Source organism: Equus quagga, chromosome 12, assembly GCF_021613505.1.
Source record: "Equus quagga isolate Etosha38 chromosome 12, UCLA_HA_Equagga_1.0, whole genome shotgun sequence".
In the NCBI taxonomy this organism is placed as follows: domain Eukaryota; kingdom Metazoa; phylum Chordata; class Mammalia; order Perissodactyla; family Equidae; genus Equus; species Equus quagga.
The window spans coordinates 73,053,547-73,066,768 of record NC_060278.1 but is presented as its reverse complement, the minus strand read 5'-3'; the positions used below and the strand labels follow the sequence as shown (position 1 = coordinate 73,066,768).

Genomic DNA, 13,222 nt, shown 5'->3' with positions numbered 1-13,222 from the left:
AAGAGGATGGTAGTTAAGTTTTTGCAAACATAGAGAAATCTATAAAACTATTTACATGACGTTGAGGATTTGCTTTAAAATACTACAGGAAAAAAGAGAGATGCATGTGATAAATGAAGAGCAAAAACATTGTTAATTATTGGAGCTGGATGACAGGTCCATGAGGGCTCTTCACAATGTTCTCTCTACTTTTATAAATATTTGAAAAGTTACAAATTTTTTTAATGAAAATTATACGTTAATGCTGGAGAAAAGATATAATCTTACTAATCTGAGTGTCACGATGTTTTTTTCCAGAAGAGAAAAAGTAAGTACTTTTATTCTAAGAACTTCTCAAAATTAAAAATTGGTTTCGACTCTGGACTCAAATGTGTAAGATACTTTTAAAATTTCATAATAAAAAGACCCCAACTGAGCACTTAGTAATAGCAAAAACATCTCTATAATCAACTACAAAACCAAAAATTAACTCTGATCTCTTTTCTGCTTTAATTCCTAATATTCTATTCCATTCAGTCCTATCAAGTATATAAAATGTTCCAGGATGACAGAACAAAGTGTGTCTTCCTCTCAAAGGCAAGGTACTGCTGGTGTGTAACCAACAGCATCAGACTTCTGTGGATAAAAATATCTTTCAAACACCAAAGACCAAAGATCCAGGGAAAGTCAGACAGAACAAAGTCGTTACCAGGGAGGAATTCGGCCAGCGGAGAGCTTGCCCTTCTGCCCTTCACACAAGAGTCTGTTTGCAACAGAGACTGGGTTCTTGATTCCTATGAAATAAAATTGGCATAAAATGAAGTCAGAAAATGTCAAGTTTCCCACTCAGTTTTGTGACTATTTCAATAAAACAACCTTCAAATATCCTGGAAAAGTCTTCTTTTATATATGAAAACAATTATCATGAAAAATACAGATCAAATCAACAAACACATGAATACCTAGTAGATGCAAGAAAAGAACAAATATAAAACATACATTCTCATGTTTTGTCATGTGCTACAGTAGCAAAGACTGAATTTGAAATAATACATATTTAAATTAGGTTCCTTTTTAATAGATTTCAGAATAGAATAAAAAAAATGAACTGAAAATATGGCATCTACTATCAAAACCACAAATATTCTCTAAAGAATAAACATGATTACAAACAGCTTCAAATTTACCTTGGAAAGAAAAATTAATGGCCAAAAATTTTAAATCTCACCTGCAAGAGAGACAGAACCAAGAGAAAATTCTTCAAACTGAGTAAGGGTGGGGAGAAGAGGCCAAGTACACACAAGATTATAACCTAAAATATGGTTCAGATTGTTTCCAGGAAGGAAAAAAGAATGTGAAAAGTGAGAAGAGGGTGCTTATTTGGGAGGAACAATAGGATAGTAAGTATTGGTGAGAAAAACATTGTCACAATGACAATGATGATGATGATGATAGAAGATAGTGACCATAACTTAGTATCTAATATGTGCCAGACCCAGCACCAAACCCTTAAATGTATCAGATTATTTAATCGATCCCTCAATTCCATCATATAAGTACACTTAAGAACTCTGGGTACTGAGGAAACATTTGCACAGAGGTGTAAATTACCTGTCCAAGATCACAGCGCTGAGATTTTAACAGAGGCAGCTAATATCAGAGACCACGCCCTTAACCACTAACCTATGGATGCCTCTCAGGACACTGTTAATACAAAAAGAAATCAGTAGTGGGATACAAAAAGACTATTAAAACTCAAATTAAGACTACAGATTGACTTAAAACAAAAGTAAGTAGTTTCTTAGCTAAATACAAAAAACTTGTCTCAAAAACAAGTATGAGACACCAAAGGAAAGAAAAGCTCAGATCTCTGTACTAGCTCTTAAAATATATTTCTGTATATTTAATATTCAATGATTCAATATTGTACAATTCAATATTGTATCATTGCCAAATAATTGTCAAATTAATATAAATTCAAATCTATATATTCTCCATCAAAACTTCAAAAGGATTTCTATTATGTATGACAAGCTGACTCTTAAATTCATCAGGAAAAGAAAACTTTGAAAAACAGTGAAAAAGCATTCACCCTACAAGATACTATTTCTTTTTTATTTTCATTTTTTTTGTGAGGAAGATTAGTCTTGAGCTAACATCTGTTGCCGATTTTCCTCTTTTTGCTTGAGGAAGACTGTCACTGAGCTAACATCTGTGCCAATTTTCTGCTATTTTATGTGAGATGCCGCCACAGTGTGGCTTGATAAGCAATACTAGGTCTGCACCCAGGATCCGAACCTGCAAACCCCAGGCTGACAAAGTGGATTGCGTAAACTTAACCACTCACCACCAGGCCAGCCCCAAGATACCATTTCTTATTAAAAGCTATTCAATTAAGAGAGTGTGGTTTGGGTACAAAAATAGACAAATATATCAATGTAACAGAATAAAGCTACAGTTCAGACACAGACATCCGTAAATTTAGATATTTAATACATGATCTAGATAGCATTTCAAATGAGTAGGAAAAGGATAGGCTATATATGAGAAGTAGAAAGAACACACAGTCATGGGAGTCAGACTGTTCTATAAGTGTGCCTGCTACCAATTTATTGCTTCTCATCTACAAATCCACCCTTCGTTGCCTGATCTGCAAAAATGGATATGGGCCCTTTAAATATGTTTCCTTTGTCAGCGGGCACACTGGTAAGCCTTGTCAGTAGAGGGCTCTGGAGATACACTGCAGGAGGAAAGGGTGGCTTGCTAGCCAGTCTCCTAGAAAGCACCAGTTTTTCTTCACTACTTAGCCCACATGGTATTCTCCAGTGCTAAGTGCCCGCAGGGTGCAGCTTTCTCCAGCATTTGGCCACCACGCCAGCTCCTGATTCAGGCCATAGCAACACAGCTGAAAGCCCCAGAAAGAACGGGACTGTGCCTAGCTCAAGTCACTGATCTCTATACCTTCCCCTCAGCTCCACAGGCACACATGGCAAAGTGTTCCCAGGGGGACGGCTCTCCAGTGAGCCAAAAACCCAATCTTTATCCTGTGCAACAGAGGTTTAATTCCCATAGCTTCCTGACTTCTGTGTGCCCACCTACCAGTGCTCCCCTCTGCCCCACAGGATGCTCCTGCTCTCACAGTGACTGTGGCACAGGTAACTCAGCAACTTCTCTGCCAGACAGTAGGCTGCAACCACACTTTCTTCAACAAGGCCAGAAATCCCTTCTAAGCGGATCCTTTCTTGGGTCTTCTGCCTCTGTCTTAAGATACACTTTGAATTCTCTCTATCTTTATATTTACTCTCTTATCACTGTTTAATAATTCTTTATATTAAATTTCTCCTATTTAAACTACTGTGTGGTTACTGTCTTCTAGTTTGACTCAGACTGATACAGTAACCTTGGACAAATTACTAAATCTCTTCTGTGTCTCACTTTCCTCATATGTAAAATAGGATAAAAGTACTGACCTCATAAGGTTACTGTGAGAACTTAATGATTTAATATATATAAACTACTAGAGAACAATGAATAGTATGTAATAGTCACCCAATAAATGGTAGTTATTATTGTTATTATTGTTGGCATTCAATAAATTATGTAGGGACAATTAGTTGGTCACTTCAGGAAAAACAAACAATGCACTCAAGAGGCAAATGAAAAATAAATTATACACATATTAGAAGAAAATATAGGTGACTATGCTTATAATTACAAGAGAGAGAAACCTTAAGAAATGCAAAATACAAAAGTCACAAAAGAGAAAGTAATGTTTGAGAAATAAAAATTTTAAATTCCAACATAGTAAAGCAAAATATAAATACAGTTAAAAGGCAAGCCACACAAGAGGTATGAACAGTCAGGTCACAAAGAAATGCTAATGGCCTTTAAACATATGAAATTTCATTAAATGCCAATAAAATTTCCTAATATAAGAAATTAAAATTAGAACTGATTGACATATTCTAACCTATCACAAAAATCAGAAAGGATATAGAAGATTGGAACAAATGAATAACCAAATAGACCTAACTGACATATATAGAACACACCCCAACAACTGCAAAATACATATTCTTTTGAAGTTCACATCGAACATTTATCAAAACACACCATGGGCCATATAGAGAGTCTCAAAAAGCTTCAAGGGATTAGAATCATACACTGCATGTTCTCTGACCACAGTGAAATTAAACAAGAAATCAACAACAAAAAAAAGCTAACCAAAAAGTCTTTAGGTAAATAAATTTGACAAGTCATCTGAAAAAGACAAATTCCCTGAAAAACACACAAGAGAAAAAGAAATTACAGATAGTCTTATAACTGTCAAAGAAATCAAATTCCATTCTTTAAAGGTCCCACAAAGAAAGCTCCAATAATTTAGAGTTACTAATAAATTCTTCCAAACAATTAAAAAGAAACATTCCAATCATACACAAACTCTTTCAAAAAATAAAGAAAAAAAATCCTCATTTCATGAGGCCAGCCATAACATGATTCCAAAACCTGAAAAGATTATAAGAAAGGAAAATTAAGGCCAACCTACTACATAAACATAGATGTCAAAATCTTAAACATCAGCAAATCAAATCCAGCAGAATATAAAAAGATAAAAACTTATAGCCAAGAAGACTTTATGCCAAGAAGGGAACATTAAAAAATTTATCAGAAATTTCATATGTAACAAAACAAAGGAGAAAAATCTATTATCTCAAAAGATGCAGAAAAGCACTTAATGATATTCAATATCCATTTATAATAAAAACTATCAGCAAACTAAGATCAGAAGGGAAATTTCTCAATCTGATAAAGAGCATCTGAAAATCCTACAGCTAGCAGCATACAGAATGGTGAAATATTTAATGCTCTCCCTCTAAAATCAGGAACAAAGCAAGGACGTACACTATCTTACATTCAACATTGCACTGGATGTCATAGCCAGAATAATAATGCAAGAAAAAATGAAAAATTTAAATATTGGAAAGGAAAAACCAAAATTGCCATGATTCACAGGTGATATGATTGTGTATACAGAAACTCCATGGAAATCTATATTTTTTTAATGCTAGGATTAATAAGTGAATTTATCAAGGCAAGTAAATACAAAACTCAACTGTATTTCTAAATACAATAAAACAATTAGAATTGATATTTTAAATATATATACTTTATAACAGCACCAAAAAATACTAAATATCTAGAGTAAATCTAATAAAAGATATATGAGACATTTATACTGGAAATCATAAAACTGCTGAGAAAAATGAATGATATATATGTATATATTTGTATACACACATATATATATATATATACACATACATATTCCATGTTTGTGGACTGGAAGATTCAATATTGTTAAGACATCAATTGTCCAAAAATAGTTCTATGCATTCAACGCAATACCAATCAAAATCCCAGTAGGGTTTTATTATGGACATTGACAAGTTGATTCTGAAAGTTTTATGAAAATGCCAAAGATCTAGAATAGCCAGTATAATCTTAAAAAAAAAGAGGGAAGTTGGAATTCTTATACTACCAGACATCAAGAATATAAATATTTATATTCTTAAATATAAAGACTATAAAGCTACAGTAATCAAAACAGTGTGGCACTAGAAATAAATAGATCAATGGAATAGAATAGAGGGTACAGAAACAAACAATTACACATACAGTCACCTGATTTGCCAACACAATTCTGTGAGGAGAGGATTGTCCCTTCTATTGACAATGGCAATGAATCATTTGGATATTCATAAGAGGAAAAAAATTAATATCGGCTTCTACCTCACATACACTAAAACTAACCTGAGCTTGATAAGAGAGTTAAATGTGAAACATAAAAAACAATAGAACTACTAAAAGAAAATGATGGAGACTATCTATCTTAACTTTGGGTAGGCAAAGATTTCTTAAAATACAAAAGCAATTAACCATAAAGTAAGTGGTTGGTAACTTGAAGCTCATTAGAATTAAAAACTTCAGTTTATCAAATGACAGCATTAAGAGGGTGAAAAAGTGAGCCACAGACTGGGAGGAGATATTCATAAGACATATATCTGACACAGGATATGTATCTAAAATATAAAAAGTACTCTGACAAATCAATAATAAAAATCCAATAAAAAATATGCAAAAGACACACACTACACAACAAGGATGTCTATAAGTTCAATAAGTGTATCAAAAGGTTCTCAGTATCATTAGTCACCAGGGAAACTCAAATTAAAAGAATAATACCACTGCACACATATAAAAATGGCTGAATTTTAAAAAGAATAACAACACGAAACATTGGCAAGGATATAGAGTAACTGAAAGGCTTATACACTGCTGGTGGGAGTATAGGTTGTAACAACTTGCTCTTGAAAACTGTCTAGCCGTTATCTACTAAAGCAAAGCATATATGTACCTAAACTTATCATTCCAAATCCTAGGTTTATACCCAAGAGAAGTAAGTACATATGTCTACCAAAAGACACGTACAAGAATATTCATTGCAGCTTTATTCATAACAGTCAAAAACTAGAAACTATTAAAATATCCACTAAGAGGAGAACATATAAATAAGTTATTATATATTTATGCAATAAAATGCTACTAAATAATAAAATGGACAAAACTACTGTGACCCAAAACATGGATCAATCACACAGGTATAATGCTAAGCAATAGAAATCAGAGACAGAGGTGTATAATTCTACTCATATGAATTTCAGGAACAGGCAAATTTATCTACAGTGCCTAAAGTTAGGATTAGGGGAAAAGGAGGAACAGGAGCAGGGTACAAGAGGTACAAACTAGGAAGAGGCATAAAGAACCCTTCTGGGATGATGAAAATGTTCTATATTTTGACATGAAAATGTTTTATGCCTTGATCTGGGTGGTTTACATGGTCATATACATCTAAAAATTCATGAAACTTTATACTTGAAATCTATGCATTTCATGTGTATTTTGCTTTAATAAGTGAATTGTAAAGCATTAGATATGTCTTATAGGTATTGATGTGGAAAAAAATCTCAAAGACATCCTATTTAAAGAACAAAAGAAGGCTTCATAATAATATGTACCTTTATTTAAAAAGAAAAAAAGTGCAAAACTCTTTCTGTTACATAAAAATATGGATAAATGCACTGTATTTTACTGGTTAAACCCTGCAAGGAGAAAAGGATGGGAAGGAAAGATTTGGAACATCAAAGGTAAATTTTATTTATATCACTTGATCTTTTTTTAAAGATTGGTACCTGAGCTAACATCTGTTGCCCATCTTTTTTTTTTTTTCCTTCATCTCCCCAAAGCCTCCCAGTACATAGTTGTATATTCTAGTTGTAAGTCCTTCTGGCTCTGCTATGTGGGACGCCGCTTCAGCGTTACTTGATGAGCAGTGCTAGGTCCACGCCCAGGATCCAAACCAGAGAAACCCTGGGCCACCAAAGCAGAGCGTGCGAACTTAACCACTTGGCCATGGGGCCCGCCCTTCATTTGAATTTCTTAAGAATAAAAATATATTATTTGTGTATTTCAAATAACTAAAAAAGTAACTGAATATGCTAACTCAAGTTTTAAATGTCTGTACCTCTTGAAGGGATGGAGGAGAATGATCAAAATCTAATAAAGACTTGGACATAAGTCACTTCATTGTTTTCTTTAATACTATTGGTATCTAAGATTTCATGTTTTAAATTTAGTAAAACAAAAAATGTTTGTTTTCAACACTATTCCAAGCAAGAAGGGTGGAAAATATTGGACTAACTCTTTAGGAAGCATGAAATTGTAATATTCATAGTTTAGTTTTTTAAAGAATAGAGAGAGTGCATTATAATGTACACATACCACTCAGTGCTCCAACAGCTCCAAAATTTAATGATTTTCCATCCATTATGCTGGCATCACACTCAATTTCGCCCAAGAGATTTAGATTAGATCCCATTCCTGCATTTGTAAAAGGAGAATCCTAAAAGATCAAAACGAATATTAAAATACCATTAGTCTTGAAGATTTAATGTCAATCCTTCATAAACTGTTCCAAAAACTAGAAAGAACACTTCCTAACTCATTGTATGATACCCTGATTCAAAAACAAAACAAAGACATTATGAGGGAAAAAAACTACACACCAGTATACCTTGTGAATACTGACACAAAAATCCTCAAAGAAATACTAGAAAAACAAATCAGCAAAACATAAAAGGATTATACACCAAGAACAAAAGAGACTCCAGGAAAGCAAGTTTGGTTTACTATCTGAAACTCAATGTAATACATCACATTAATAAAATAAAGGACAAAAAAATGATCATATCAAGAGGGAAAAAGCATTTGACAAAATCCAAAACCCTTTCATGAGAAAAACACTCAACAAACTAGAAAGAGAAGGGAACTTCCTTAATATGTTAAACGGCATCTACAAAAAGTCCACAGTTAACATCACAATTAATCATGAAAGACAATATTTTCCCCTAAGCTCAGGAACAATACAGCAATGTTCACTCTCGCCACTTCTATCCAACATTATGCTGGATATTCTGGACAGGATAATTAGGCAAGAAAAAGAAATAAAGAGCATCTAGATAGGAAAGGAAGAGGTAAAATTATCTCTATTCGAAGATGACATGACCTTGTATACAAAAAATCCCAAGGACTCCACTAAAAAACTATTAGAACTGATAAACAAATTCAACAGGGTCGCAAGATACAAGATCAATATACAAAAATCAATTGTATTTTTATACATTAGCAATGAAAGATCCAAAAGTGAGATTACAATAATATCATAAAGAATAAAATACTTAGAAATAAATTTAACAAAAGAAGTGTTAGACTTGTACACTGAAAACTACAAAACGTTGGGGAAAAAGACCTAAATAAATGGAAGGAGATCCATGTACATAGATCAGAAGGCTTAATATCTTTAAGATGGCAATACTCCCACAAATTTACCTAATTTTACAAAATCCCTTATCAAATCCTAGTTGCCATTTTTTTGCAGAAATTGACAAACTAATCCTAAAATTCATATTTCAATGCAAGGGACTCAGAATAGCCAAAACAATCCTGAAAAGAAAAACAAAACTGGAGGGCTCACACTTCCAGGTTTTACAACTTACTACAAAAAAAAAAAAGTAATCAAGACAGTGTGATATAGACATATAATTAAGGATAGACATGTAAGTCAATGCAATAGAATTGAGAGTCCAAAAATAGCCCTTACATTTATGGTCAATTCAACAAGGATACAATTCAATAAAGAAACAATTGCAAAACAATTCAATAAAGAAAGGATAGTGTTTTCCAGAAATGGTGCTGAGACAACTAAATATCCACATGCAAGAGAATATCTGAGTCAGAAAGCTCAGTTAATCCAGAAAATTAACTCTGTTCTAAGGTAACACCAATTTTACCTAGGAAACCAGGGCAATTCTGGATTTACGTAAAGATCACCAAGTGCCCAAAATCACCTACCAATGTCCCTAGTTAGATGGATTTCTGCCAGATCCAAGGAAAACTGACCACAACATTACGGCATTCCTAATACATACCTACAATTTAAGCAAAGAGGTCACAGATTTGAGACAAGGGCTTTTGCCCTAATGCAGTTAGACAATCTAGCTGTCCACAGAATTTTAAAAATAAGATCAAAGGGTGGAAAATTAAAAAGAGTTACATAATTAAATAGAAAATGAGGGATACAGATAATAAATACTTTGAGGACTCAAAAGGAAATGGCCTACTATGAGATGGAGAAGTTAATAGGCTTCTTGAAGGATGTAAAACAAGAGCAAAAACTAGTCAGGAGGCTAGAAAATTCCAGTTGATGGATGTGATGTGAGCAATATGTAGGCGACAGGAAAGTGTCAGAGTCACAGAAGACACATTCAGCCAAAAGGGCTGGCTGGCGCCAAATATGGAGATTGCTCCACACCACTCACCAGAGTCTGGACTCGATTGTGAAAACAGTGACAATCCAGTCAAGTTTTCAGTACAAGAAAGTCAACATGGGCATATTGGTCAAGCAAACATAAACTGACATTCATATATTTTATGAAAAGGAAGGGGAGGAGACTGAAATCAGAGAGAATAAAGTGGAGGCTATTTTACAATGTAGGCTTGCAATACTGAACTCTTAGTATGGAATGATAGCAGCAGGAAAAGAAAATAAGAGAGAGAGAGAAAAAGACCAGAATTTTCAAAGTTGGGAGATAAATACAACCATTAATTTAAAAAAGCATTTTACAACATGGAGGGAAGAGTGTGCATAATTAGGCGTAATAAGTTTGAAAAAGGACTTCTAAGTGAAAATTCTAACTAAATCAGTTCACAACTAAATCTTAGGAAAGAGATCACACTAAAGAAAGATTATGGGGGGCCGGCTCCATGGCCGAGTGGTTAAGTTCACGCGCTCCGCTGCGGCGGCCCAGGGTTCAGATCCTGGGCGCGGACATGGCACCGCTTATCAGGCCATGTTGAGGCGGCGTCCCACATGCCACAAGTGGAAGGACCTGCAACTAAGATATACAACTGTGTACGGGGTGGGAGTTTGGGGTGATAAAGCAGAAAAAAAAAAAAAGATTGGCAACAGTTGTTAGCCCAGGTGCCAATCTTTAAGAAAAAAGACAAAAAAAAATTAAGATTATGGCTTAAAACAGATGAAGACTGAATTCTTGTCCTGGATTATTTCATATATTAAAAAGTATAAAAATCCAGATCAGAAGTCTCTATAGCACAGAACAGAGAGATTGTAAGCACAAATAAATTATCACCATATTACAAGGGTTTTTTTTACATTCCATAACCTCCCTTGCCTCATCATGTATATCCTTCAAAGTATGTGAGAAAGGAACTGAAGTGTGAGAAAAATGTAAAGCATCAATATTTAGTAATTCCCAAAATACACATACAAGATCACAATAGTATAGTATATACACCATCTCAACAATCCTTGAAATGGAATGTATCAACTAACTGGCTCTACAAAATTAATTTCAACATACATCAAATTAAAAATCATGAACTGAACAAACTAACCTACTCTAAAAATTACTCCTGTATGATGATTTAAATTGACATTTTAAAAATACATAAGAAAAAAGTATATAACAAAATCAAAAGATATCTGAGAAGCAATTTTTTTTTCAAAAATATTTCTCCTACTTCAAAATATATTTATAACTTCAAAAGTGTCTCTAGTGAACTTCTACTTCTGACTATGAAGGCATAATACAGATATTTGTCCTAACTAGAAAATCAGACAAAATATATAAAACAAACAGACTTCATTCAATGGCCAGCCCAGGGCTATGATCCTGAGAGAAGAGAGACAAGTCAGGTACTTCAACTTAATTCCTAAGAGATACTTTCCAAGCCATAGTACAGGGAAGAGGAACCCAAAAAAGAACCAACGTTCTTCCAGAGTTGAGGAGATACAGTTCTGAGTTCAGGAAGGCTAGAATATACAGTACAGGGTACAAAGAAGAGAGAGAAAGAGACAGAGAGAACTCCAGAGACACAGAGGGGCCTTGAGTCTTTAAATAAGTATTAGTCCACATATACTTGTGAGGAAACTACCAAGGCCAAAGAAAGAACCTCTGGAAAACAGTAAGCTGAACAATTTCTGGAGCTCACACATTGGGAAGGATAGGTCACGTTCCCACCAGCCAGAGAGAGGATATCAGGGAAAGTCTCAGGAGGTAATGCCTCAAGAGTTGGGCCAAAGTAGCCCTAGAAACAAGGCTACCCTAAGACCTGCACTAACAAGGTTTTAAGGTAAGCCTCAAAAGGATCAAACTTATTTAAACTAACAACAGTGTCCAAGAACAAAGTCCTACAATATTTGAAGAAATACAATATCCAACTCCCAAAAATGTAAATTCACAACATTTAGTATAAAACCAAACATGACCAGACACACAAAGTAGCAGAAAAATATGACCTATAACCAGAAGAAATGATCAAACAATGAAAACAGGCCCAGAAATGACACAGATGATAGAATTAGCAAATATTCTTATGTTAGCTAACAATGTTAAACTAGCTTTCATAAAACACATTCTATATGTTCAAGTAGGTATAAGAAAACATGAGGATACGGAGGAAAGAAAGGAATCTATAAACTAATAGATAGGGGCCAGCCCGGTGGCATAGTGGTTAAGTTCATGCACTCCACTTTGGTGGCCTGGGGTTCGTGGGTTTGGATCCTGGGCACAGACCTACACACCATTCACCAAGCCATGCTGTGGTGGCATCCCACATACAAAACAGAAGAAGACTGGCACAGCTGTTAGCTCAAGGCCAATCTTCCTCACCAAAATAAATAGAACTTCTAAAGATAAAAAATATAATAATCTTAGGTGAAAAACACTTTGGAATAGAAAAAGGGTTTTGCATTAGGTAAAAACTAAGGAAATCTGAATGAAGTATGGACCTTGTTTAATAATAATGTGTCAATATAGGTTCATTACCTGTGAAAAATACATGATACTAATGTAAGACGTTAATGATAGGGGAAATTAGGTGTTGGTTATATAGGAATTCCCTACACTATCTTCTCAATTTTTCTGTATATATAAAACTGTTCTACAATAAAAAGTTTATTAAAAAAAACAATCAAGACACAGTTTGGGAGGAAAATGTTACAAAACATAAAGGTAAAAGACTTGTATCTAGAATATATTAAAAATCCATACAATTCAGTAAGACAATCCAAAGTTTTTAATGGGCAATTTTATGGAAAGATTGCAAATAACACATGAAAAGATACATAACATCATTAGTTATTAGGGAAATGCAAATTAAAACCACAAGATACCACTACATAACCACTAAAATGGTTAAAATTAAAAAGACTAATAATAATGAGTACTAACAATACTGAGTATTAGCAAGAATGTGGAGCAACTGCAACCCTTGTACATCGCTAGTGAGAATGAAAATGGCAAACAGTTTGGTAGTTTTCTTTAAAGTTAACCATACACTTACCATAGATGCAGCAATTCTATCCCTAAGTATTTATCTAAAAGAAATGAAAGCATATGTCCACCTAAAGACTTGTCTTCACCTGATCCTATCGTCTTCAACCAGAACAGCCAAAAATTGGAAACAACTCAAATACCCATCAACTGGTAAATGGATGATAAACAAATTGTGATGTATCAATACAATGAAATACTACTCAGCAAAGAAGGAACAAACTCCTATTATACCCAACAATATGGATGAATCTCAAAAGAATTATGCTAAG

General features: G+C 34.0%; 1 protein-coding gene across 9 annotated transcripts in view; it reads right to left on the bottom strand.

Annotated features, from left to right (window-relative positions):
• The window catches only part of TASP1 (taspase 1), a 249,810-nt gene that overhangs the window by 197,762 nt on the left and 38,826 nt on the right, over window positions 1-13,222 (bottom strand). For all 9 annotated transcript variants that reach the window (XR_006891126.1, XM_046679120.1, XM_046679121.1 and 6 more), the window contains 2 exons: window positions 7,819-7,939; window positions 689-773 (listed from right to left, as the gene is read on the bottom strand). Coding sequence is in view for 8 of the 9 variants with exons in the window: in XM_046679120.1 (XP_046535076.1) it covers window positions 689-773; window positions 7,819-7,939 (206 nt within the window). In the remaining variant the exon portion in view is untranslated. The remainder of the gene's footprint in view (window positions 1-688; window positions 774-7,818; window positions 7,940-13,222) is intronic.